Source organism: Cervus canadensis, chromosome 6 (assembly GCF_019320065.1).
Source record: "Cervus canadensis isolate Bull #8, Minnesota chromosome 6, ASM1932006v1, whole genome shotgun sequence".
NCBI classification, from domain to species: Eukaryota; Metazoa; Chordata; class Mammalia; order Artiodactyla; family Cervidae; genus Cervus; species Cervus canadensis.
Window position 1 is genome coordinate 68958367 of NC_057391.1, and position 27648 is coordinate 68986014.

Sequence of the window (27648 nt, forward strand, 5' to 3'; positions counted from 1 at the left end):
GATAAGTTCTGAACGTCGAAAAGAGAAGTCTAGAGATGCAGCCAGATCTCGTCGAAGTAAAGAGTCTGAAGTTTTTTATGAGCTTGCTCATCAGTTGCCACTCCCCCATAATGTAAGCTCACATCTTGATAAGGCTTCTGTTATGAGGCTCACCATCAGCTATTTGCGTGTGAGGAAGCTTCTGGATGCTGGTGAGTTGTTTTACAAGGACATGATAGGTCTAAAAATTAGAGATCAGAAATAATTGGAAATTACTTTTGCAAGGTGGTCATACTCTCACTTCTTTAACATGATATCCTTTTTATTACCTGCTTTTAAAGCTTCAGTCAGGAATGTTAAGATTTGGCCTCCCTCCCCCTCTTTCTCTCTTGCCATACTTACCTACCTACCTATATTTATCTTGCTTTTAATGACATGACCCTTCTCTTTTCAGTGGTTTACCTTGCTTCATTACTTTAAATAATCATTAAAAACAGCTGGAAAATCTAAATTTAGTCTCTCTTCTCTGGCCTTGACTGTTCTGTATTAAAAATTGACAGAAAAAAAATTTAAATATATGGAAAAAAATATGTGCTACATGTATTAAATAAAGTATCTGGGGAAAAGTTTTATAAAAACATCTGAATATTACTATCACTTAAGTACAAAATTTTAACCACTTTTTCTTTAGGTGATTTGGATATTGAAGATGAAATGAAGGCACAGATGAATTGCTTTTATTTGAAAGCCTTGGATGGTTTTGTTATGGTTCTCACAGATGATGGTGACATGATTTACATTTCTGATAATGTGAACAAATACATGGGATTAACTCAGGTAAAATGCCCACATATTAAGAGCTGTTCTGTATGTGTTTATGATTTTGTTATAGATCTAATTTTTAAAATGTTTTTATTTTTACAGTTTGAACTAACTGGACACAGTGTGTTTGATTTTACTCATCCATGTGACCATGAGGAAATGAGAGAAATGCTTACACACAGAAATGGTGAGAAGAAAAGTTTTTTGTTTGATTTGTTGTGACAGGTGATTTTACTTAATTGGATACTATCACTAATCTTAAAATTTTGCTATTGTACTAACCTAAGGCAAAACCTCATTTCATGCTTCATAAAATGTTACTCTGTTCTTTGTTATATCCATGTTTTCTATTTTTTATGAGTTTCATAAAAATACCTACGTTTTGCAAAAAGCCCATCTAATTCTGTAAATAATTATAGAGAAATAAGACTTGATAAAATAAAATTGAAAAATAAATAAAAATCAGGACCAAGTAAGTTAATTTAATATTAACATTAAGGCAAGGAAGTCAGTCATACAAATAATAGGATTTTACATAGTTTAGTATTAAAGTTAAGGTGCTAGTTTGGGTTCAAGCTTCTGAAGGCCCAAGAAAAAGAAAAAGTTCACCAAATTTTAAAACATAACTGCTTATTTGACCCCTCAGATTGTTCATAATAATTGAAGACTATATAGTTCAGTTACAAAGTATTATATTACGGATGCCCTTGCATTTTTTGTTGTTGAGTTGCTAAGTTGTGTCCAACTTTTGTGACCCCGTGGATTGCAGCACACCAGATTGTCTTTCACTATCTCCCTGAGTTTGCTCCAACTCACATCCATTGAGTCAGTGATGCCATCCAACTATCTCGTTTTCTGTTGTCCCCTTCTCCTCCTGCCTTCAATCCTTTCCAGCATCACAGTCTTTTCCAATGAGTACGCTCTTCGCATCGGGTGGCCAAAGTATTGGAGCTTCAGCTTCAGCATCAGTCCTTCCACTGAATTATTCAGGGTTGATTTCCTTTTAGGACTGACTGGTTTGACCTCCTTGTTGTCCAAGAGACTCTCAAGAATCTTCTCCAGCACCACAGTTCAAAAGCATCAATTCTTCAGCACTCAGCCTTTATGGTCCAACTCTTACATCTTTACATGACTACTGGAAAAACCATAGCTTTGACTATATGGATTTTGGTTGACAAAGTGATGTCTTTGCTTTTTAATACGCTGTCTAGGTTTGTCATAGCTTTCCTTCCAAGAAACAGGCATCTTCTAATTTCATGGCTGCAGTTATTGTCCACAGTGATTTTGCAGCCCAAGAAGAGAAAATCAGTCACTGTTTCCAACTTTTCCCCTTCTATTTGCCATGAAGTGATGGAATTGGATGCCTTGATCTTGGTTTTTAGAATGTTGAGTTTTTAAGCCAGCCTTTTCATTTTCCTCTTTCACCCTCATCAAGAGTCTCTTTAGTTCTTCTTCACTTTCTGCCATTAGAGTGGTATCTGCATATCTGAGGTTGTTGATATTTCTCCCAGCAATCTTGTTTCCAGTTTGTGATTCATCAAGCCTGGCATTTCACATGATGTACTCTGCATATAAGTTAAATAAATAGGGTGACAATATACAGCCTTGAGGTATTCCTTTCCAAATTTTGAACCAGTCAGTTCTTCCATGTAAGGTTCTAACTTGCTTCTTGATCTGCATACAGGTTTCTCAGGAGACAGGTAAGATGGTCTGGTATTCCCATCTCTTTAAAAAAGACCTACTAGGACTTTTAACTTTTAGGAATGAATTATTAAAAATAATCAAATGTTCCAAGATTTGGGAAAAAAGTACTTTGTGTATTACAAATCTTAACAAATAAAGTCTTTTCATAACTGTGCCTTCTTAAGCAGAGTGTATGGATCATAATTTGATCTTTCTTCCATGACTCAAAGTTACCACACTGAAAATTTGTCACTGTTCTCTGCAATTCTTTGCAGCTCTCCCATTTAAGGGTATGTTTGTTTGTTTCTACATTAAACCTCATTGATTATTCTTTCTCAGTCATTTTTTATGGTTTTCGTTTTAACCTCATCTCATTTCTACTAAAAGGTAACCTTTATTTAGAGATTATCTGTGCCAGGACACTGTTTTCTGCATCTTATGTGCTTTTACTCCTATGAAGTTACAATTTCTATTCTAGTGAAGTTACAATTTCTATTCTACTGAGGAATAGAACCCTATGAAGTTACAATTTCTATTCTACTGAGGAAACTGAGTTACAGAGTTACTGAGTAACTTGCCTAAGATTATTTGGTTTAAAACCCTATGAAGTTACAACTTCTATTCTACTGAGGAAACTGAGTTACAGAGTTACTGAGTAACTTGCCGAAGATTATTTGGTTAGCACAGTGAGGGTTAAACTAAGGTAGAGTGGTTCAAGTCCATACTCCTTAGTACTTTAGAGCTCTTTCCATGTTCACCAACTCTCAATACACTCCTACTGCCATTTCTCACCTTGGAGCCCTCTTCTGTTTTTTAGTTTCATGTTGTGTATTTACTGTGAACTCAGAAAAGCAAATGCATACTTTTTAGAATTCTATGTAAAGAAGGAGTAAATATACTCTGAGCAAGGACCTAAGTGGACTGTTGATGAGTTTAATATACAACTTCTAGTGTTTATACTTTGACATTTGTATTGGCAGCTCAGTGCTTCCCTTAGTCTAGATTTGGAAGTCTTATTTTGGTTTGGTGATGATGCTAATGCATTATTCTAAATAAGATCTAGTCTACTTATTAGAGCTTAGATGTATGTTTTTAACCAAATGCTTTTCTTAAAGCACATGTACTACTCTTATTGTAATAGATTTCTGATTTAATTATGAACTTAAAAAAATAATATTTCTGATATTTTGTTGGGAAACAAAAATGCAGATTTTCACTTTTAGCAAAATAGGGCTGCTACAGTACAGTACAGTTTAATGATACACTAAGAGCCTATGGTATGTTTATACAGCATAGTCTTATTTCATTTAAATTAAAAAAATAGAATTTAGAGTTCATTAAATTATTATAAAGTATTTATTTTTATAGAGCTGAAAACTTAGTTGTTTAAAACTTTTTTTTATTAAGAAAATGCTAGTACTTTTCACTTACCTTAGTGTTAAATTTATCTTCATGTCCCAGTTCAAAGGCTTTAGGTTTCCAATGGGCAGTCTAATTCAAGTTTAGATTATGAAGGACTGAAAATACCTCAGAGACTTTACATGTGGATCTCTGCTGCTACCACAAGGACCCCTTCCCCCCCACCCCCACCCATACATACACTCCTATACCATCACCAAGGCCATTATGGTTCTTGTTGCATCTTTTTAAAATTCACTTTCAATTGCTTCTAGGGAGGGCAAATTCAGTCCTATTTAAGTAAACCTGAATAACTTGTATCAGCACCAAGATTGTCCGAACTTGCCTGTGTTCTGTAATTCTGAGTATGAACTAGAACTCTTCTTTCTTAAGAGTCCAGTATTTCTAGCTATGCAAGCCTAAATTTAATTGTATTCTTTTTGACTTGACACTTTCAATATACTAGCCTTAAAATCTCCAGATCTTTTTTAAAAGTTCTCTTTTCCCTTATTTCCATTAATCTTCCAAGTTTTTATAGATTCTGCCTCTTCATTTGTCTTTTGTCACCTTTTTTTTTTTTACTTCTACTGCCTGCTGCTCAGCCCCTCGTTACCATCATTATATTCTAACACATATATTTTGCTGCGATATTAATGTTCCTTAGGTTGCTATTGTATTTCCCAACTCAGAATTTTTTGGAAGCTGCATTTGTATATTTAAGACTGATCTAATTGTGGCACCCATGACCCTCTCTAGTTAGAGCCCTAACCATCCCTTCTAACTTTTTCTGATTACTCTTCTGTATGTACTTTATATTAGAGTCAAACTGAATTATGCATTCAAACTGAATTATGCACACTGTTCCCCAAATGTGTGATGTTTTTTCTCACGTCTATGTTTTTCACTCTTCCTTCTGCCCAAATGTTGTTGTTACTAATCTCTACTTACTGAAATTTTAATGTCTCTTTTTCTGAGAAGGACTTTTTGATTTCCCTTTGACTTAAAGTTATCTCCTGATCTCTCTTTATACTTTTAAAAATTGTTCTTGTAAGTCTTGAGCATTTACTTTACATTGTGGTGTCACTGACCTCACTACATCTACTTAATTTTTAACTTCTTCAGGAGAGGCATTGTTTCTTGTTCATCTTTATATTGCCTGAAATATCCAGTCCAGATCCTGAATAATGAATACTTGAATGAAGTATTTGGCTTGAATCAGATTGATCAATAAAGAGAAGAAATCAAGTTGCTCTTTGTTAGTTGAGTGTAATCTCATGTTATTAGTTATTGAGGTTTAGAATGGGAGTAAACACACTTCAGGTTGTTTAATTCTAACTTTGCTTTGAAAAGTCACTCAATATGTTTTTTTTTCCCCTAGTAACAAAGTAGAGATAATTTCCTCCTTGCTTTATAGGAAGATTTTAGAAAAATCAGATATATAAAAATGTTATTTGGTATTAAAAAGAAATTTTCTATTTTAAAAGTTCTACAAATATTGAGAATGTTTGTTATAAATTGAGCTAACATATCTAGTAAAAGTTTGGAGGGGTTTGCTTAAGTTCTTTTTTGGGGGGGTGCTTTATACACTGATAACACAGGGAGCAAATTCATACCATGTTTATATTTCTTTGTAAACTGACCAACTCTACTGGCTTGAATGTGACATGATTAAGTGTTATTCTCATCTCACCATCTCAGGGAATCACTGCTATTGTGAACCCGTTACTTACTACAAGTGTATTAAATCCCTTGGATGTATTGGAGTGAGCAAAGCAGGTGTGAAGCACTGTTCTCATATTGAGACTTTTCATTGAATAGCACCTAGGTATGCAGGTCAGGAAGCAACAGTTAGAACTGGACATGGAACAACAGACTGGTTCCAAATAGGAAAAGGAGTACATCAAGGCTGTGTATTGTCACCCTGCTTATTTAACTTATATGCAGAGTACATCATGAGAAATGCTGGGCTAGAAGTAGCATAAGCTGGAATCAAGATTGCCGGGAGAAATATCAATAACCTCAGATATGCAGAGACACCACCCTTATGGCAGAAAGTGAAGAGGAACTAAAAAGCCTCTTGATGAAAGTGAAGGAGGAGAGGGAAAAAGTCGGCTTAAAGCTCAACATTCAGAAAACCAAGATCATGGCATCTGGTCCCATCACTTCATGGGAAATAGATGGGGAAACATTGGAAACAGTGGCTGACTTTATTTTTCTGGGCTCCAAAATCAGTGCAGATGGTGACTGCAGCCATGAAATTAAAAGACGCTTACTTCTTGGAAAGAAATTTATGACCAACCTGGATTATATATTTAAAAGCAGAGACATTACTTTGCCAACAAAGGTCTGTCTCATCAAGGCTATGGTTTTTCCAGTGGTCATGTATGGATGTGAGGGTTGGACGGTGAAGAAGGCTGAGTGCTGAAGAATTGATGCTTTTGAATTGTGGTGTTGGAGAAGACTCCTTGAAAGATCCAACCAGTCCATCCTAAAGGAGATCAGTCCTGGGTATTCATTGGAAGGACTGATGTTGAAGCTGAAACTCCAATACTTTGGCCACCTCATGCGAAGAGTTGACTCATTGGAAAAGACCCTAATGCTGGGAAGGATTGGGGGCAGGAGGAGAAGGGGAGGACAGAAGATGAGATGGCTGGATGGCATCGCCGACTTGATGGACATGGGTTTGGGTAGACTCCGGGAGTTGGTGATGGACAGGGAGGCCTGGCATTCTGCGATTCATGGGGTCGGAAAGAGTTGGACACGACTGAGCGACTGAACTGAACTGGGCACTGTGCTACTTTTGCTGTAACAAATTTGTGTATTTAATTATGTTTTTAAATTTTATTTCATGTTTTCATTAGGCCTTGTAAAAAAGGGTAAAGAGCAAAATACACAGCGGAGCTTTTTTCTCAGAATGAAGTGTACCCTAACTAGCCGGGGGAGAACTATGAACATAAAATCTGCAACATGGAAAGTAAGTATAAAAATGATCTGTGAATGCAGCTGATTTTAGATAAATTAATGCATCTTAACATTACTAGTATTAAGACAGCATTAGAACTGTGAGGGAAAACTTACTGTTCCTTTGTATTTATAGATTTAGTATCCAAAAAAGTTTAGCAATTCATCAGTTAAGAGGCACGAACTTAACTCATGTGCACTGTTGGCTTTGCCAACCACCTAGTGTTTAAATCTTGATACACATTAATATTTTATTTATTGTTGTATCATTTCTTTGCTCAGTTTTGAAACATCGTCATCAGAGCAAGAAATAACCATCAAACAGGTATAGTGACCAGGTAAATGAAAAACAAGCTCAGATTTGTACGAACGGAAATTTTTTCAAAGACTAATCTTATGGTACCTGAAGAGTAGGTAATGAGCGGTAGTGTAGAGAAAATGCTGATTTTCAAAAATATAGTGATCTACTAATGATAGTAAATTTTATCAAAGCTTACTTGCCATGTCAGACTCAACTGTCTCTGCATTTTGTTTTTTACTAGCATAAGTTTTTTTAAAAACTGCTTTGTTTTTCTTCATTCTCAGGTACTTCACTGCACAGGCCATATTCATGTATACGATACCAACAGTAACCAGTCTCAGTGTGGGTATAAGAAACCACCAATGACATGCTTGGTGCTGATTTGTGAACCCATTCCTCATCCATCAAATATTGAAATTCCTTTAGACAGCAAGACTTTTCTCAGTCGTCACAGTCTGGATATGAAATTTTCTTATTGTGATGAAAGGTAAGTGAAATATAAAATATAACTTGAAATTTTTAATTAGTCCACAGAATTGTTTTAACTATTGACTATAGTAAAGACTGAAAGCTGAAAGAAAAATAGACCTCTTTAATAAATCTAGTTATGTAGCTGTGGTGTGCAGGCTTCCTTCCACTTAAGTTGAATACAATCATACATCCTAGAATTTAGTAAGATTAACTTTACAGATTAATTCAACCACATTTATTGAACATTTACTGTGTATCATGCACACACTCTAGCAGGTGCTATCCAGTGATTATTAAGATGAGGTTTTTTTTCCTTTAGGTGTTCTGATTTATTTAAAGAAAAAAATAAATATATTTCAAGAGACATACAATACATAATTTGAGGAAGGATTACTTCTGGTTGTGGACTAGAAGGGAAAGTCTTTGGTCATCTCCTCATCCTACATATTTTTCCTGAGCAGCTTTATCCTTGCTGATGGTGCTGTTTCACAGATTTCTATCCATAACTATTTCCATTTAATTGCCAATTTGATATTTTTATCTAGATAGATATTCTTCTGTATTATAAACTAAATATTTCCATACCTGACTGAACCACTCCTATCCCAAAACAACTTCAGAAACAGTTTTTCCTCTTACAATACCTGTCATGATTAATATACCAGTGTAGACATATAACTTTAGCAAAAATTGGAAAGTCATCCTTAACTTTTCTTTTGCTCACTTATCTACATTCTGTTTCAAAATCTTAATAGATTTACTGTGTATGTCTCCTCCATTCCCTCCTTCCACTCTTGCTTTCCTGCCATTGAGTTCTTCAGCTCATTATTACCTTTGGTGAACTGTTGCCATTAAAGTCTCCTAACTGCATCTCTGCCAACAGATTTGTGCCCTTTTAATCTCATCCAGGTTTCCAAGAATGAACTTCCTAATGTGAAAATCAGATCATGTCTTGTGAAAATGCCTCCTTGCTTCCCTTCATCTTCACACACAAACTTTTGTTTATACAAAATATTAGAAGGGCAGGAGATTTTTATTTATCAAAAGAAGACATGCATTTTGAAAAACTGAAAGAAAAATAGACCTATTTAATAAATCTCAACTTCTTAGCATGGCAAGGAAAGATATTTATGATCTGGCCCCTGCTGACTTCTCCCCCCAATTTTTTTTTTTTGAGGAGACTTTTATTTTTGACTGTGCTAGGCCTTTGTTGTGGTGCATGGCCTTCCCTAGTTGTGGTGTGCAGGCTTAGTTGCCCTGTGGTATGTGGGATGTGACCAGGGATCAAACCCGTGTCCCTTGCTTTGGATGGTGAATTCTTTACCATTGGACCACCATGGACGTTCCTGATTTTCCCAAATTAATCAGGAGGATGGGAAGACCCTTCTGATGTGGCCCTTAAGACCCTACTTCCAGAGAACTCCACATGCTATTTTGTTGTCTTAGTACAGTATAGTTTTCTTAACTCCAAACACAAACTTAGCTTCTAAGAGTCACTTACTGCATCTACTTGTAGAGCTTTCCTTGTTTCTTTAAAAAACTACTGTTCCTTATATATGGTCTGTCATAGCCTTTTTTTCTGTTTTGTAATTATTTGCTTGCTTGTCCCATTTTTTTTACTGTAAAACTAACATAGTGGCTGAAGGCATAGGTTTTGTAACCAGACTACTAAATGCTGACTTTGTTGCCTATATCCAGATGATCTTAGACACATTTCTACTTTTCTTTGAGCATCAGTTTGTCACAGTATAATACATGTATTAGTATTATCTTAAAATTGAACGTTATAGGAGAAAATTGATTTTAAGCCCTATCCTACTGGATGGGAAAATGTGACAAAGCACTGGCTTTGGAATCACATAATTCTTGATTCAATCCTGGTTTGCAGTCCTGGTACTTATAGTGTGGCCTGGGTGTTAGAACTTAGCTGTTCTAAATCTCATCTTCCTTATCTGTTAAATAAGGGCCATGCTTCTAAATGCTGTGGTAAGGATTATTAAGAGTTTGTTGAGTGCCTAGTGCACATAATGACTGCTTCACCACTGGGGTTAACTTTATGAAAAATGAAAACAGAAATGCTAAGAGACATTTTATGGTGTTTGGTGCCAGTATTTATATCAATGCATGATAGAACATTTATGCCCATCCTTCTTTAGGAACTATTTTTATGTTTTTGAACTCCGTATATAAAGTATAGGGGTGGGAAAGGAAAGTGATGGAGTTAGAATGATAATGAAAGGGAGTGACATTGTCCTTCTGCTTATATCAGAAAGTTAGCAAAATGGTCATGATAGACAGCTAAAAGCAGCCTGCTTAGAGACCAACCAAGTAAGATTTTGAGTCTGACAGGAGATAGATATTTTCTGGTTACTCTAAACTTCTCACAGCTATACCCATTAAGAACCAACATGGAAAAAATTTTGGAAAAATTTGCTTTCTAGAACTTCTCACAGCTATACCCATTAAGAACCAATGTGGGAAAAATTTTGCTCAGTATTGAGGAATTCTAACATATCAGACTTCTTACATCCAAAATATCCCACAAATGACTACTATTTATTATACTAATTTCCACTTGTAATCATTCAAACATTTGAGTAGCTACTGTGTTTGTGGCACAATAACATACTGAGGTAAAAATGAAGTTTAATATTAAATAGTTCCTGCCCCATGATACTTAGAACAAATGAATTGTGTACTGCATAGTTGCTTTAGATTACAGGTTTATAGTCCATTAAAAACACTTTTTGGTTAAATTTTCTTGATCACTCCTCCCCCTTTTCATACAAAAAGCTAATGTTAAATTAACTTTACCGTTCTCCCTCAAATATGAATAAAATTGACCTAGGAAACCATGTTGTTATATTTTGACATCCTTTGTCCCTTAGTGATAGAGGCACCTCAACTCAGATTGAGAAGCACTGATTGACATCTGATTAAATCAAAGCTCCTTAACATGATATACAAAAGCTCTCATTAATCTGATTCTCCTGCCTACTTCTCCAGCCTCACCTCCCCACTAGCCTGCTTGTACAATGTCAATCATTTTCTCATCTCTGTCTTTGCTTTTAATGTACTTTCTTCCCCAAATAATTTACTCTCTTTGACTCTCTTCTATACTCAACTCATAAGTCTCCTATAAGAAGCTGTCCCTCATCCCCATGATTCCTTATCATGGACAGGGGTAGTTCCTCTGATTCCTGCAGTATTACTGTCACTGCACCTGCCACATAATTTCTTAAGTAGTATGGTTAAGTGCACCAGAAAATTCACCATAGGTTGAGTTTTTGCCTTTGCATTTTCACATCTAGAACAATGCCAGGCACATGTAAGAATATAAAGGTTTAAATAATGAAAAAATTTTAATTCCATGAGAATTTAAAAAAATATATAACCCATATAAGACCAATTAAAATTATATTGGTGGCTCAGATGGTAAAGCATCTGCCTGCAATGTGGGAGACCTGAGTTCAATCCCTGGGTCAGGAAGATCCCCTGGAAAAGGAAATAGCAACCCACTCCAGTACTCTTGCCTGGAAAATCCCATGGATAGAGGAGCCTGGTAGGCTACAGTCCATGGGGTCACAAAGAGTCAGACACAACTGAGCAACTTTACTTTTAAAGCATAATTAGGACTGTTGTGATTTTCTTTTTTTTTAAGGTTTCCTTGTAATGCTGCCACCTAGTGTTGATGTGTTTAGAGATAGCCCTTAGTAAACAATTTTGGATTTTGGCTTAGTTTGGTTTCAGTTCAGTTCAGTTCAGTCACTCAGTTGTGTCCGACTCCTTGTGACCCCATGGACTGCAGCCAGGCCTCCCTGTCCATCACCAACTCCAGGAGTTTACTCAAACTCATGTCCATTGAGTCAGTGATGCCATCCAGCTATCTCATCCTCTGTCATCCCCTTCTCCTCCTGCCTTCAATCTTTCCCAGCATCAGGGTCTTTTCAAATGAGTCAGCTCTTCACATCAGGTGGCCAAAGTATTGGAGTTTCAGCTTCAGCATCAGTCCTTCCAATGAATATTCAGGACTGATCTCCTTTAGGATGGACTGGTTGGATCTCCTTGTAGTCCAAGGTTGAGTTTTTGGTTTTTTTACAAATCAGCTATTTATCTATTTATTTATTTTGGAATAAACTATGGCAGATCTTTCCTTAAGATGTGACAACAAACAGTATTACTTTTATACATTTCTTAGGATAAAGATACCTCCCCTGTGTGTTTTCTAGAGTTAGTTGGTTTTTTATATTTTTGTATACAGTATATTATATAACTTCTGCTTGAACCTCAGTTAGAAAGTCCTTTGAATTCTAAAGCCTGAGAAATCAAAGAACTTAACTCCTCTTTTGCTCCCAGAAGAGCAGAGAGTATTTCTGTTAGCATGATACTATTTCTCATGAAATGGATTCCATTTCAAACTGTGGTTAGACAGATGCATAAAATATAGTCTGTGTCCTAACTGAACTGCTAAGGAACAGAATGGGTAACTGAATTACTTTCTAGTGCATTTTCAGTTTGATATCACTATTTCATCTAAAATGAATTTCTATAATTTTTTGTAATTTCAAAAACTAAGTACAAGAGCATCTTCCCAAACCAACATAATAAGAATTTATTTAGTTCCCATATTAAAATTTTATCATAGATATTGATCCCCCAAAGTGTGAAGCCTTGCCTAGGAGAACTGTCACATAAAGAATCTGATTTTATACATACACACACAAAAAGAATCTGGTTTTATGGTAAAAATAATGTTATGGGTTTAGTCTATATTTTAAATTAAATATCATTAACTGCCTTTGAAGCTTTTATCATTTAATTTAGCAGTCCTTCATACCTATTTATTATATTAATTAACTCTTATTACCAAAGATATGTACAATAAAATATGATGAAAGTAGGTAACAAGTTTGGATGAAGGAGATATAAGGGTTAAGCAGCAGGGTGAACCCTTGGAGCTTAAAGGAATGCATGGTGCTGCATTTAGTTATCTGTAGAGTTACTAAAGGTGAGGTGTAAGTTTATTTAAAGAAGAATGCTCTTTATTTTTGAAAATTCAGTTGTCCATAAGATTAATGCATATCAGGTACTCTGAAGAAGCAAAATTTTATTCATTAGTTAGTTTATGTCATTTTTATTCTTACTTATATTTTTTACTTAACAGAATTACAGAATTGATGGGATATGAGCCAGAAGAACTTTTGGGCCGCTCAATTTATGAATATTATCATGCCTTGGACTCTGACCATCTGACCAAAACTCATCATGATAGTAAGTATAGACATTCTAATTATTTAACTGTTGCAATTTCTACTGTTTGGTTGTATATCTGACTTTCTGGTTAAAATTAACCAAATCTTCCTAGACCAAACATTTGAATAAACCTCTTCTTAAGTGATCATCTAGATCATTAAATCTTTGTTTCATATTTGTTATAACTAATACCAGTTAAAGCAGAATCATTTGATAATATATAAAACTACCCTGGCATTTTACAGAGACAAAAAAATATAGAATATTATAGCATCATTTTCAGAAGTCATGCCTAAGTGTTCAGAACAGTTAACACAAAGAAGGCACTCAGAAAGTAACTGTTCAACAGATTAATGAATGTGATCAACATCATGCACAGTTAGTAGAAATAAGTACCCTTGACATAAGATGTACTTCTCAGTTTTACTCATATGAATGTTATTTGAGGATCACATGATAAGTAAAACTTTGGAATTTCTCACTTGCCTGTTTAATCAGTCCCTAAATATGACTTCCCAACATGATTGGGGATGCCTGAATGTCACTGAGTCAGCATGATTAGCCTTGAACTATAGAATGGGCCTAAGTCTGCAGTCAGGGTCTCAATACTCATGATAATATCATCATGTTTATCTAGTACTTTCTTCCAAATCAATAATTAAGATTGTCTACGTTGCCAGAAGACTTTAGCATGATACCAATTGAAATTCAAATATGCTAGCACAACTATTTGAAGCATCTTTGCTTCTCTGGAAACTATAGCAGGAATTTAAGGAACCGGTAGCAGTGCCACTTTCTTGAATGTTCTCAGTAGAATTAGAGTTATTCATTCTTTAATATTTCTGATATGTTCAACATGTAAGTTGTTAAAGGAGTTTTAGTCACTGCTGTCCCTCATTCCTGGCTTTCATCTTATTTAAAGTGAAGGCTGGCAAGAAAGGAGTTTATTTGGGGGATTAGAAGAATGGAATAGGTACTTTTTCAGCTATCCTGGGGTGTTTTCACTGTTTCTTAATTTAAACAGTTACAACTGATTAAACATTTCTCCTTTTTTCTAAAATAATGATCAACATTCTGCATTTATTCATTCAGTTGAAAATTTGAAGTTATTTTCTCTACATGACACTTTTTTCCTTTTCACTCCTAGTGTTTACTAAAGGACAAGTCACAACAGGACAGTACAGAATGCTTGCCAAAAGAGGTGGATATGTCTGGATTGAAACTCAAGCAACTGTCATATATAACACTAAGAACTCTCAGCCCCAGTGCATTGTATGTGTAAATTATGTTGTGAGGTAAGCTTGGAAAATAAATATTTGAGGGCAGCAAGTAGTAAGTCTTTGAATACTCTTTTCTTTTATAGAAAAGATTATAAATGATAACTGAATTTTATTTTCACATTTCTACCCAATTATGGTTTTCAGTATTTCGACCTGAGTTTCTAGGCCAGCTATCTTTCACTGATTCAACTAATTACCATCAGTAGCTAGTCATCCCCATCCTTTTTACTCCCATTTGAAAAAAGACCTTGAAAAAATACCACATCTCTGATGGATTAGTTTGTTCTAGTCATAGAGCTGTCATCATAAACTATCTCAAGGCGACTGTATTATTTTTATAAAAAGAATTCTGGCCCTGGAATAGTTAGGTTTGTGTCATAGCTTTGTCCCTCATTAGCTCCATGACTTGGAGAAATCTCATTTCTCTGAATTTCATCCATTTAGGAGAGATGATAAAACTTACCTCAAAAGGTTAAAATGAGGATTAAGTGAAATTATTTGTGAGATTACTGTAAAAGGCTGTATGATGGGACACACAACTCTTGTGTATTCATGAACTCTTCTCTTAGTGGACTGGCTTGTGAATATTATGGCTATCAAATTTCAACTTGTTGACCTCTGTGACACAAACCTCCTCCATTTTAGCAATTATCACTTTGTATTTTAACTGTTTGCACACCTACTTTCACACACACTTGGTTTTACACTGCCTAAGGAAAGGGTTAGATATTTTGAACTTTGAATCCTCAGTTCATTTAGTAAACACTTAAAGTTTGTTGATTAAAACAGCAGTGGCTCAGTGGTAAAGAATCTGCTTGCCGATGCAGGAGACACTGGTTTGATCCCTGGGTCAAGAACATCCCCTGGAAAAGGAAATGGCAATCCACTCCAGGATTCTTTTCTGGGAAATCCCATGGATAGAGGAGCCTGGTGGACTACAGTCCATTGGATTGCAAAAGGGTCGGACATGACTTAGCAACTAAACAACAACAAAATTAAGCGAATCATGAAGATGGAGCTGTTGTTCATCATCCCTCTTCAACTCTATCCTGTAGGTGGTATCACAGATTATTTTCTTACCACCAAGGAAAAAACAGTGCCCCTCTGAGAAGGACCTTTGTCATTTATCTTTATATCTTAATATTCTAGCACCATCCTTAGATCATGCTTCATATATTAGTGTCCAAGAATTCTGTGTTAATTTCATTCCATGTGGGCACAAAAGATCTGTTTATTGTCCTACATGTACTTGACTATTACATTTCTTTGTCACCACCAATCTTCTCAAAGGGATAGCTAAAGTTTCTTAATTGAAATTAATCAAATATTTGAATTATCTTGTATTGTGAATTTTAATAGGTTTTTATTTCATATTGGGATTTTAAACCCTGAACATGACCAGGTAGGCATGAGAGATGATTTAAGGCATCATTCCATAAAGCAGAATTTTGAATTTTTTTGAGAGACATTTCAGAGTCCTCCAACATTGTGTCAAGTGCTCATTTAAGAATTACTAATCTCTCTTTTTTGACAGTGGTATTATTCAGCACGACTTGATTTTCTCCCTTCAACAAACAGAATGTGTCCTCAAACCTGTTGAATCTTCAGACATGAAAATGACTCAGCTATTCACCAAAGTTGAATCAGAAGATACAAGCAGTCTCTTTGATAAACTTAAGAAGGAGCCTGATGCTTTAACTTTGCTGGCCCCAGCTGCTGGAGACACAATCATATCTTTAGATTTTGGCAGCAATGGTGGGTCTCTAGTTATTCTGTTAATTGCCTAAACTTTTACATTTTTTGTTGATAATCATTTGGACATTGTGGCCTTTGGCCCTGTAATTTGTTAGCATTCCTGCTTTTGTCACATTGTTGGAAAGTGTGCTCCATAGTTTTTAGGGTATTTCTTCTTCCCACTTTTAATTGTTCTCAGCTACTCTGCTATTTCTGTATCCTACTGTCATGTTTTCTTTACAAGTTAGCAGTTATATTGCAGTAGCCATAAGTTGAGCTAAAGAATAAATAATATCTTGCTAAAGAATAAATAATAACCAGATATTGAAAAAGAAAACTAATTTCAAACTAGTTTAAACTTGAATGAATAAAAGGTATGAGAAAGTTGGAATGCAGGGGTTTTTAAGCTATATAGATTACAGAAGTTGTCAATAGTGGATTGGTAGGATAACTCAGACTTACAGTTATACCATAGTATCTGCAGACTTTTAAATTAAGTAAAATTTGGTAACATTTTTGTTACTTAAGTCAACTAGGCAAACCTTTTGTAAGGGGCGACATAAATTGTTGTATATGTTAAAATCTAGGTAATCTTTAAATTGATTTTTCCCCTACAGACACAGAGACTGATGACCAACAACTTGAGGAAGTTCCATTGTATAATGATGTAATGCTTCCCTCATCTAATGAAAAACTGCAGAATATAAATTTGGCAATGTCTCCATTACCTGCCTCTGAAACTCCAAAGCCACTTAGAAGTAGTGCCGACCCTGCACTCAACCAAGAAGTTGCGTTAAAGTTAGAACCAAATCCAGAGTCACTGGAACTTTCTTTTACCATGCCCCAGATTCAAGATCAGCCAGCTAGTCCTTCTGATGGAAGCACCAGACAAAGTTCACCTGAGGTAGGTGTCATAATATAATTAGAAAAGGTTAACTTACAGATTTTAATGTTTGGGGATGTATTTGTAAATTTGAACCACATAGCATAGTTTTGTTTGTGTGACTTTTAGCACTTTTAAAATTACTGCAAAAGCTATGCCTAACTTAGACCTCAGTCCCATGTTTCAGGCTCAAAAAAACAGTCAGGAATGTGGGAAGGAGATGCCTTACCACAAGGCAAAAGGTAAAATATATATTGCTCCTCTGTGTATTTAATATCAGTAGGACAATAAAACTCTTGAATTTAGATATCCACAGAGGACAGTACTGTGTGTTTATGATTGCTCCAAGTCCATTCATTACCCTTTGAGTTGGAGAATTATCCAGTAGCAAAGGGCTTTGCCCAGTTTAGTACAATTTCCATCACTGTATTCATATTCTGTGTATTACATGAAAATACCAAGTCTTGCCCAGAGTAATTTGTATTAAATTTTTGTCTTGATACTAGTTTTCTCATATACAGAATAAAAACAATCTTTAAGGGCTAGCTGGGCCAAGACTGAAGGTATCAAATAGGGCTCTATATCCAAATCTAGACATAATTGATTTCAGAACTTCTTATGTCTAAAAACATGCTGATGGATGGGGACTACTCATATTTATGAGTTGATAAATGTGGCTCAAGTAACCCTTAAAAAATGATACATTATTTTACATTAAATATTTATTGATTCAAACTGGCAAGCTAAAAGTAGGAGATCTGACATGTCATAGCCTTCTAGAGAATATATCTATTCTCTGGGGGCTGGGTTTTGTCTAGCACAAAAATGTTTGAATCATTTTGTTTCTAATCCAACCAAAATAAATCTAACAAAAATGTTAAGATGAGGAAGGCAAAAGTTTATGCTTAGAATATACAGCTATCATTTTTTGGTTAGAATTCTTGCTGAAAACTAAACTAGTACTACATTCATTAAGGTGAATACAAATAAAGAACTTTAGTCTGCAGCCCTGTCCCTGCCCCACCCCACCAGAGTTGCTGTGAGATTTTTAGGTAGATCACTATAGCAATGTGGCCTCAGTACACAGCTTGATTCCAGTGAGTGTATCATCTAGTTATTGGCCAGCTAGGTACCAATGGGAGTTCTACTATTAGGTGAGTTTTATTCTTTAGAATAAAAAGATAAACACATCTTTTAATTTTATAAATGATGTTATGTACAGTTAGAAATGGATATACTGGCAAAATTATAAGTGTAAGTTCAAAAATTTAATTTCTCACTAGTTAGATAATTTGATAGAAGAGAAGAGTTCTGTTGTGTATTCTCTGAGATCAGGTTTGCAAATTCTAACAACTAGCAAAACATTTATGCAAGCTTCTTCAGAGAAAAGTAAAATATATTAATTCTTTTTACAGCCTAACAGTCCCAGTGAGTATTGTTTTGACGTGGATAGTGATATGGTCAATGAATTCAAGTTGGAATTGGTAGAGAAACTTTTTGCTGAAGATACAGAAGCAAAGAATCCATTTTCCACTCAGGTATATATAAACTTGTTTATTATATATATTTTCTATTAAAATATATTAATTTTTATTCTTAAGTGACGGTGGGTTTAACTTGTTGCCTCATAAGGTATGGCCATTGTAAAAACTCATGTATCTTGTTTTAAAGGACACTGATTTAGACTTGGAGATGTTAGCTCCTTATATCCCAATGGATGATGACTTCCAGTTACGTTCCTTTGATCAGTTGTCACCACTGGAAAACAGTTCTACAAGTCCTCCAAGTGCAAGCACAAATACAGTATTCCAGCCCACTCAAATGCAAGAGCCTCCTATAGCCACCGCCACTACCACAGCCACCAATGATGAATTGAAAACAGTGACAAAAGATGGTATGGAAGACATTAAAATACTGATTGCATTTCCATCTCCTCCCCACGTACCTAAAGAACCTCCTTGTGCCACAACGTCACCATATAGTGATACTGGAAGTCGGACAGCCTCACCCAGCAGAGCAGGAAAAGGAGTCATAGAACAGACAGAAAAGTCTCATCCAAGAAGCCCTAATGTGTTATCTGTCGCTTTGAGTCAAAGGTATTTATATGTAACATTAAACTTATAGTTTGGTCATTATTCTTAAGGAAATGTGTATGATGGTAAATTATCTTTAAACATAGCAACCTTTTTCATATTTATACTTTAAGGAACATAAAACTGACATACGAATTCTGAACTTAAAACAAGCACTCAAGAAACTGTTTCTAAATTAGCTTGTGTATTACTTTAGAGTCACATCACTTACCTAATGTAGGAGTAGGAGAGTCTTCTAATATTCTAAAAATAAAGTCCAGCCAGTAAGTTCTATAAATGTACAAAAACTGGCCCAGTTTCTTATCATTGCTTAAATCAGACTAACTATCCTCTCAGGGTTCTTTATAAGCTCACCCAAAGAAAAGCCCCAACTGAAGTGTGTGTGTAGTTGCCCAGTTGTGTCCAGCTCTTTCCAACCCCGTGGACTGGAGCCCACCAGGCTCCTCTGTCCATGGAATTGTCCAGACAAGAATACTAGAGCGGATAGCCATTTCCTTCTCCAGGGGATCTCCCAACCCAGGGACCAAACCTGGGTCTCCTGCATTGCAGGCAGATTCTTTACCATCTGAGCCACCAGGGAAGCCATTCCAACTTAAGGATATTAATAATTCTCCATTCCAAATTGAACTTGATGGCCTTCAGTCCTCAGCATTCAATACAGATACTTAATAAGCATTTAAAACTTTTGGATGTATAGTTAGTTATATTTATATACATATATATATATAGTAGATTAACTATGTAGTTATATATAACCATATTATAACTATTGCTTTTTGTTTTTCCTTTTTATTTATAGAACACTAGCTATATCACAGATTAAATAGGTTGGTTTTTTGGAGGGTGGTTTGTACTAGGCCTTGGTTGCAGCATGTGGGACCTAGAGATCAAACCCATAGAGTTGGAAATGGATATATTGATAAATACATCCATTGATTGTGCAGAGTCTTATTAACTCTTAGACCACCAGGGAAGTCCCTAAGTATTAAAATAGGTTTTTAAGAGCTACAATAGGAATCTAAGCATGTTTTATGATATTGCTTCTATGGAGTTAATTTGAGCAAACACATGAACACCACCAAAATTTTAAGTTATAAGTTTGGTGTATGATTTGCAATAGGATTTGATGTATTTTAAATTTGAAGCTATAGTCAGAGAAAATGAGTCAGTGGGGCGGTGTGTGGGGGACAGAAACGATTCCGTGTCCACAGTGCCTAGACTGAGATATTAATAGCAATAGGAAAAAGCGCTGCCATAGCCAGAGGTTATGGCTTTTTCTCCTGCCCTGCATACTTTGATCTAGAATGCTACTAGAGACCTTTTCCCGGAACTTGGAAAAGATCTTGTAGCTTTTAATTAACAAAGTAGTAGTCTACATTACTTTTTTACTGTATCACCAACCAACGCTGGAGCTCCTCTGGGCAATGACAGTGTTACTAATATTTAACTCAGTACCTAACATGGAGTACTTGCTTTATAGATGGTTATTGGATGAAGAAAAGAATGAACTTAGCAACAGAATTAACAATGATCTGTAATTTATAGTTACAGAGATGAGATTTTTCAGTTTTCTAAATAAGTATGTACTTGTCAAAACCAAAGTCCAACAAACATCTAGTCAAATTAACAATTTTTTTTTTTTTACATTAGTTCCAATACAGTATGCACTAAACACTTTAAGAAATGAATTTACCTTTCAGAACTATATGGAGGCTTTTTCTTTACTACCTCTCTTGGTAATTTGAAAAAATCAAAGTGTGGTATTAAACCAGATAACTTGAAGTTTTAAAGATTGAAAATAAACTATTAAAAGTACTACTACTAAGATGATATTTACATGATAGACTGAGTTATCCTTAATAAACATGTATATAAAAAATTCAAATATGCCTGTCTATATATTGAAGGTTTTATAGAATTTTTTAAAAATTACAAAACAAGACTGCATGTAGGAGAGCAGTTAGTGGTACCTCACTTACCCATACGCCATTCTCAACTAGATGAACAGAGCAAGGATCTGTCATCATTAAGCTGGGGCTCGGGGTAGGGAGCTGGTTCTTGAAAAGACAAAACATGTAACAAAACCGATGTACTTGACACATAAAACTGTTCTTTAATGTTTACTATTAATTTTAGATGCAGATAGTTCAAGTTTGATAACCAGATCAATACTGAGGGCAAAACAGCTTAGTGGGAAGATCACTGGGAAGGAGAGTGGGTATTAGGAAACCTACAGTGTACTTCCATATTTGCAGCTAATTAGCTGCAGAGCAAGTTACCTAACAGGCCTCGATTTTTTCATTTATAAAATATGTATTATATATGTGTATTATCTTGGGGACAAGAGCAAAACTAAAACGAACTAATGAAGATGCAGTGTTCTGTAAACAGTGAAAGTGTTATCCAGTGTGAAACTGATCTTGTATTACAGTAGTCCCAAGAATATGTATGTATTAGGTGGAATGAAAGGCCAATATTTAACTCTTTAACATCAGTGTAGTTCTGTTCACTTCTGTTTTATAAATAGGGTAATGAATAGCTTAGGAAATTTTGTTTTAAAAAATAAGCTTTGACTTTTAGGGCAATAAACTTTAGTATAATCAGGAAAACTCTTATGTATAACATTATATCCCTTAATGTTGGAAAATAGGCATTATATATTTTGTTTAAAAAGCTAACGGGATATTTTTTTAAATAAATAAAACAACCATATTTTTTATTAAAAAATTGTTTTCAGAACTACTGCTCCTGAGGAAGAACTAAATCCAAAGATACTAGCTTTGCAGAATGCTCAGAGAAAGCGAAAAATTGAACATGATGGTTCACTTTTTCAAGCAGTAGGAATTGTAAGTGTGACAGCATGTTTGCTTTTCTATTCTAGCTGATGTGCTATTTCTGAGTTAGATATATAGGTAATTCCTGTATCTTCCAAATACTAATGTTACATTCTCAGAAATTACACATTGGTTTCTTTCACTTTGTACGTGTTCTTTCTTAAAAGTACAAACATTTAATGAATACAGTCTCAAAAAATTCCAAAATTTAGAGATGTATTTAGAGTAAGTATAGTTCTCCCCTCATTCCACACCCAGTATCACTACCAAGTCTCTTTCTCTTCCCTTTTGGTTACTTTCCCTTCTTACCCACAGAACACAGTCAGTGCTAGTATAACCCATACCAATATTTTCAGACCAAATTAACTGGAAAGTATTTTTACACAGTTGTCATATGAGTGGCAAATGAATTCATCACAGTATTAAGAACTGAGAGCAGTCTTTAAGAATCTTGCCTATGTATTGTTAGTAAATTTATACTGATTTCAAAGTTCATGATTTAAAAAAAATTCAACATAGTAAAATTGAAATAACTTTACTGTTTTCAGGGAACATTATTACAGCAACCAGATGATCGTGCAACTACCACATCACTTTCTTGGAAACGTGTAAAAGGATGCAAATCTAGTGAACAGAATGGAATGGAGCAAAAGACAATTATTTTAATACCCTCTGGTTAGTTTACTCTTTCTGCCATTAAACGTCACAAAGAGAATTAAAATATATGAAACGTTTATTTAGGAGCTTTACTCCAAGTAAGAGTGATTTCCATTCCTTACCAGGATTAAAAAGTAAGGTTGCATTTTATTTGATGAGTAATAGTTTCCAGATGGAACTCTGAATTATCTTTGATCTGTGTCTGTGTGCTATCAATAATGAATAGAAGCTGAAACTTGTACATTTTAATGCCTTTTTCTAAATTGGTTTAAATCACTCTGAGCCTTCAAGGTTCTTTTAAACAGTTGTGATATAGCACCAGTAATGCTTGTTTGCACCTTCTTGATTACATAATTGCAGTTTTGCCTAACAGATTAAAAACCCTTCTAGAGCTAACTGGCCTTATTTGCCCCAATACCTAGTGCATAGTTGCTGTTTAATAATATTCATTGATTAGATGAATGAACACTTAGCTATCTCTTGTTTTTCAGATTTAGCATGTAGACTGCTGGGGCAATCAATGGATGAGAGTGGGCTGCCACAGCTGACCAGTTACGATTGTGAAGTTAATGCTCCTGTACAAGGCAGCAGAAACCTACTGCAGGGCGAAGAACTACTCAGAGCTTTGGATCAAGTTAACTGAGCTTTTTCATAATCTCATTCCTTTTTTTGGACACTGGTGGCTCATTACCTAAAGCAGTCTATTTATATTTTCTATATCTAATTTTAGAAGCCTGGCTACAAATACTGCACAAACTCGGTTAGTTCAATTTTGATCCCCTTTCTACTTAATTTACATTAATGCTCTTTTTTAGTATGTTCTTTAACGCCAGATCACACACAGCACATTTTCACAGTTCTTTGGTATTTAAACCATTGCATTGCAGTAGCATCATTTTTAAAATGCACCTTTTTATTTATTTATTTTGGGCTAGGGAGTTTGTCCCTTATCGAATTATTTTTAATAAGATGCCAATATAATTTTTTTAAGAAGGCTATAACCTTTCATCATGATGAGTTTAAAAAATTTTTACTCAGTTTTTTCACATTTTACATAAACAATAATGATTTGCCAGCAGTACATGGTAGCCGCAATTGCACAATATATTTTCTTAAAAAAATACCAGCAGTTACTCATGCAATATATTCTGCATTTATAAAACTAGTTTTTAAGAAGAAATTTTTTTTGGCCTATGAAATTATTAAACCTGGAACATGACATTGTTAATCATATAATAATGATTCTTAAATGCTTGTATGATTTATTATTTAAATGGGTAAAGCCATTTACATGATATAGAAAGATATACATATATCTGGAAGGTATGTGGCATTTATTTGGATAAAATTCTCAATTCAGAGAAACGATTTGATGTTTCTGTAGTCACTTTGCCAGCTCAAAAGAAGATAATACCCTATTTGTAGTTGTGGAAGTTTATGCTAATATTGTGTAATTGATATTAAACCTAAATGTTCTGCCCACCCTGTTGGTATAAAGGTATTTTGAGCAGATTGTGAACAAAAAAAAAATCATGCTTTGTTAGCAAAATTGCCTAGTAATGTTAATTTGCTCAAAATTTGATGTTTGGTTTTATGCACTTTGTCGCTATTAACACCCTTCTGTTTTCATATAGATTTCAATAATTGAGTAATTTTAGAAGCATTATTTTAGAAATATATAGTTGTCACAGTAAACATCTTGTTTTTCTATGTGCATTGTACAAATTTTTCATTCCTTTTGCTCTTTGTGGTTGGATCTTTTAACACTAACTGTATTGTTTTGTTACATCAAATAAACATCTTCTGTGGACCAGGCCCCCTTTGACCAGCTTTTATGTTAAAACAATATTTGTTTCAACACCTCCAACTCATAAAATTGTTTACCAACAGTTTAAGTATTTTATATTACATTATTCTTGCTATTTCTACATTCACCCCATTGCCATCACTTTAATTTATACTGTGTCCCTAACTGTAATATTAAATAATAACAAACCATAATATTCCACTGTACAAAATATGCTTTTAGAAAACTGTCATTTATGAATTTATGAACCTTTAATTTATTAAAGTAAAACAGAATTTTAATGTTTTAATATGAATGGGATGAATGAAACAAATCCTTAACATTATAGTTACATAATGTTGTAAGGGTTAGAAATTCCTTGTAAGATTTCCAATCTATTTTCACTCACAGATGAAGCTATTTAGACCTTGAGTGATAAAGGATTTGTCCAAGCCTTAAAGGTAATAAATGGCAGACCAAAGATTTAAACTTACGTCTTCTGACTTAATATGAAACTAGAAAAACCTTGCTTTGTTTCTGCCTTAATACTGTATGTTTTAAAATTTTTTAACAGCTTTATTCATTTTCCTACATTTTAAAAATAGCAATTTTTTTAATTGTAAAAGTAATACATTCTTACTTAAAATTTAAAAACTCAGCACAAAAAGATATAACAGTGAATCCTTGCTCCTAAAAGTAACAACAGATTATTTTTATGGACAAATTAAATACATACAGAGCCTTAGGCCCAGTATACTGAGGTTACAGGAACATCCTGAATAAAATTAAGCCACAGACCTTAAGTGGCTGTTTTTAATCTTAGAATGAAGGAAATGTGATTACAATTACATGAAAGTTTGGGAACAAACATTTACTAAGACTCAATCTAAGTTTTGTGAGGCATATGCATATTTCATTGCAAATACTATGATCCACAGTGCTTCTGGATTTAATTACAGATAGTACTGGAGGTGGTATTTTAGAATAAAGTAGTTATTTAACATTCCCGGTTGAAATTAAAAAATTCTCATTTTGGTAGCAAATTAAGCTGAAATCTAGAAGTTTATCATTTTCAAGTATTAGTAATGTTCAGATCTGTAATGACCAAGAGTAGGAAAATGACTTTTGGGAGCAATGATTTAGATGAGAAAGCCACTTTAAAGGACAGTGCAGCTGGAAGAAAACAAGTATCCACCCCTCTCATTCAGAAAACAAGCCCCCTGAGTGCTTGAAGCTGTTTTAAATAGCAGAACCAGTCCTTCCTCCAGCAGCTTGCCAGCCTCTTTGAGACCATCACAAATGTCTTTATAATGTCTTCATCCAAGTATAGCCCTACCCCAGCAACCATAGATAGACCTGTAATGTCTCCATTTCTTATGCATGGCTTATAGTTTCCCCTTCTCTGATGCTGATGTGAATGAATGACCATAGTGTTATTTTCACATCTGAAGAAAGTATGGCAAAGGAGTTTGGTGTATTTTGTTCATTTGTTCCAAGGTTCACTGTTCAATTTGGAACTGAAAGAGTTCCATGGAGATTCTACCACTGCTGCGTACAAGTTTTAGATTGAGTTAAAATGAACCTAATGTCTGTTAGTACTCTGTGCTAAGCTTTTTGCATGTTATCTCACAATTTTCCAAAAAACCCTATGAATTAGGACCTGTATCTCATGTTGTAGATAAGTCTTGGAGAGGTAGCCTAAGATTCAGAGCCTCTGAGTTGGTGGGGTGCTAACCAGTCCAGTAAAACCCTACCCGTTTCCCCATTAACTGTTTAAATGGCAAATATCAATAGAAAGCAATAGGGATGTAGGGAACTGAGGGTGGTAATGCAATCACAGAGGACATCGAGGGGATGTTCTATGAGAGGAATGGCAAGACAAATGGAAATGAATAAAAGTGTGCTGGTGCTATTTAGTGAGTTCTGAGTTTGAACTAGAGATTCAGGTGTCTGCTTATGGCGACATTAACTCACAGGTAAATGAGGTGGTTTATGAAAAGCACAGTGATAAACCATAAAAGGTCACATGAATATATGGTATGGTTTTGTCAGCGCTATTTGATTTAAAGGCATGCTAGACACAATTTATTTTCTTTTAAGCTTGTGTTAACCTCACAACTACCATTTCTAAATTTCGATTCCTCACAACCTTTAAAATACAAAAAAAAAAAAAAAAGATGAACTTAAAAGTTACAGGGTTTGCTGAAACCTAAGCATTCCAAAAGTTCAGATTTCTAATGTAGCAACGTCAAAAACAAGTTGCAACGAATACAAAAAAAAAAATTTAACGGGGTTTGATTAAATAAAACCTTTGCAAACATGTTGTTAGCTAAAAGCAACAAAAATGTAAACAAAAAAATGTTATTCGGGTGTTTAAGTCTGCTACTAACCACTTCGCTCGTATTTCATCCCTTTAAATAGCGCTGAACCTGTTGTCCCAGATCATTTTACAGAGAATTAGTTCAATCTGTTGGATCTGAAATAAAATAGTCTCCTTGTAAGACAAAAGCTACACTTTACCACTACCTCCTATGAACACCTTCTGGAGCTTTGTTGTGTTCACACCTTTCCGAGGTTTGGACATAATTTTTATTCTTACCTGTAGTGGACGGTTTTATCCAAGACGCTGCTCAGACACCCGATCTCCTTGTACTATTTAATTTCTTTTATTCCCTTTTCTTGGCTCCATTCCCGGACGGAGAGGAAGGACAGGTGCCTGAGAGCGGCAGTGATCAGACCCTCAGCGGGGAAAATAGCTAGGATGCGGAAGTGACCGGCTACCCCTTCTGTTCCTTGCGCCCTAGTGCCTACATGATAAGGATGTGAAACGTGAACCGCCCAAAGAAACTTCCCCAAACCCCGCCCGCCGCCCTGCAGGCCACGCCCCAGTACGTGCTGGGGCGCAGCACCGCAGCCCTGGCCCCTCCCCGGGACTGGGGGCCGGCGCGAGGCGGCAGGAGCGGCGCGTGGAGCCGCAGCCCCAGGCTTACGCCTACGTGTGGGAGAGCATGTGGAGGCGCTGCCCCGCCCGGCCTTTGGAAGCACGCGCGCGGGCGGGTGATCGCGCGGAGGCGCTGGCGCGAAGGCTCCGAGCTGCTTGTTGTCTTCCGAGACTCGTCGGATTTTGCTGCCCGCTTTTTCTTAAACTTGGTCGCTTTGGATGTTGGGGTTGCGGAAGGAGAGGGGGAGGGGGTGGCGGAGAGATCTGAAGGACGGAGACAGGAATTGCTGTAGTTAGAACTGTTCTGAACTCCTAAGCAGATGCTTTGAAGTGTGATCCTCAGCTCTGTAGAACAGAGAAATACCGAGGGGTTGCCTAAAAGATTGAGTAGCTATGTTAAGACTTTTTAAAAATTACTCCCCATCTACTAATAACTTGTCAAAAATAGAGGAGTTGTGTATTTCAAGATATTAGCCTTAAGGCACCAGAGACTTCGTTTATTTTAAATTAAGCATTTGAGATAGGCCTGATTAATAGAAACTTTAGCTTCCCTAGGTGGGTTTTTATTGTTG

At 35.4% G+C, this 27648-nt stretch overlaps 1 protein-coding gene and 1 long non-coding RNA gene across 2 annotated transcripts in view; one reads left to right on the forward strand and one right to left on the reverse strand.

The window, feature by feature from the left end:
* HIF1A (hypoxia inducible factor 1 subunit alpha) overlaps positions 1-24164 on the forward strand; it is a 45521-nt gene extending 21357 nt beyond the window's left edge. The window contains exons 2-15 of the mRNA XM_043472242.1: positions 1-191; positions 671-816; positions 904-988; positions 6744-6856; positions 7429-7631; positions 12780-12886; positions 14016-14163; positions 15683-15903; positions 16500-16786; positions 18181-18303; positions 18437-18861; positions 21596-21704; positions 22241-22367; positions 22841-24164. Coding sequence (XP_043328177.1) covers positions 1-191; positions 671-816; positions 904-988; positions 6744-6856; positions 7429-7631; positions 12780-12886; positions 14016-14163; positions 15683-15903; positions 16500-16786; positions 18181-18303; positions 18437-18861; positions 21596-21704; positions 22241-22367; positions 22841-22992 — 2437 coding nt within the window. The 3' untranslated portion in view covers positions 22993-24164. The remainder of the gene's footprint in view (positions 192-670; positions 817-903; positions 989-6743; positions 6857-7428; positions 7632-12779; positions 12887-14015; positions 14164-15682; positions 15904-16499; positions 16787-18180; positions 18304-18436; positions 18862-21595; positions 21705-22240; positions 22368-22840) is intronic.
* On the reverse strand, positions 97-26936 carry LOC122443727. The gene is made up of 3 exons (XR_006270095.1): positions 26735-26936; positions 20838-20915; positions 97-220 (listed from the first exon to the last, which is right to left on the reverse strand). It is a non-coding gene; the product is annotated as an uncharacterized LOC122443727 (long non-coding RNA).
* Positions 26937-27648: the final 712 nt, after the last annotated feature.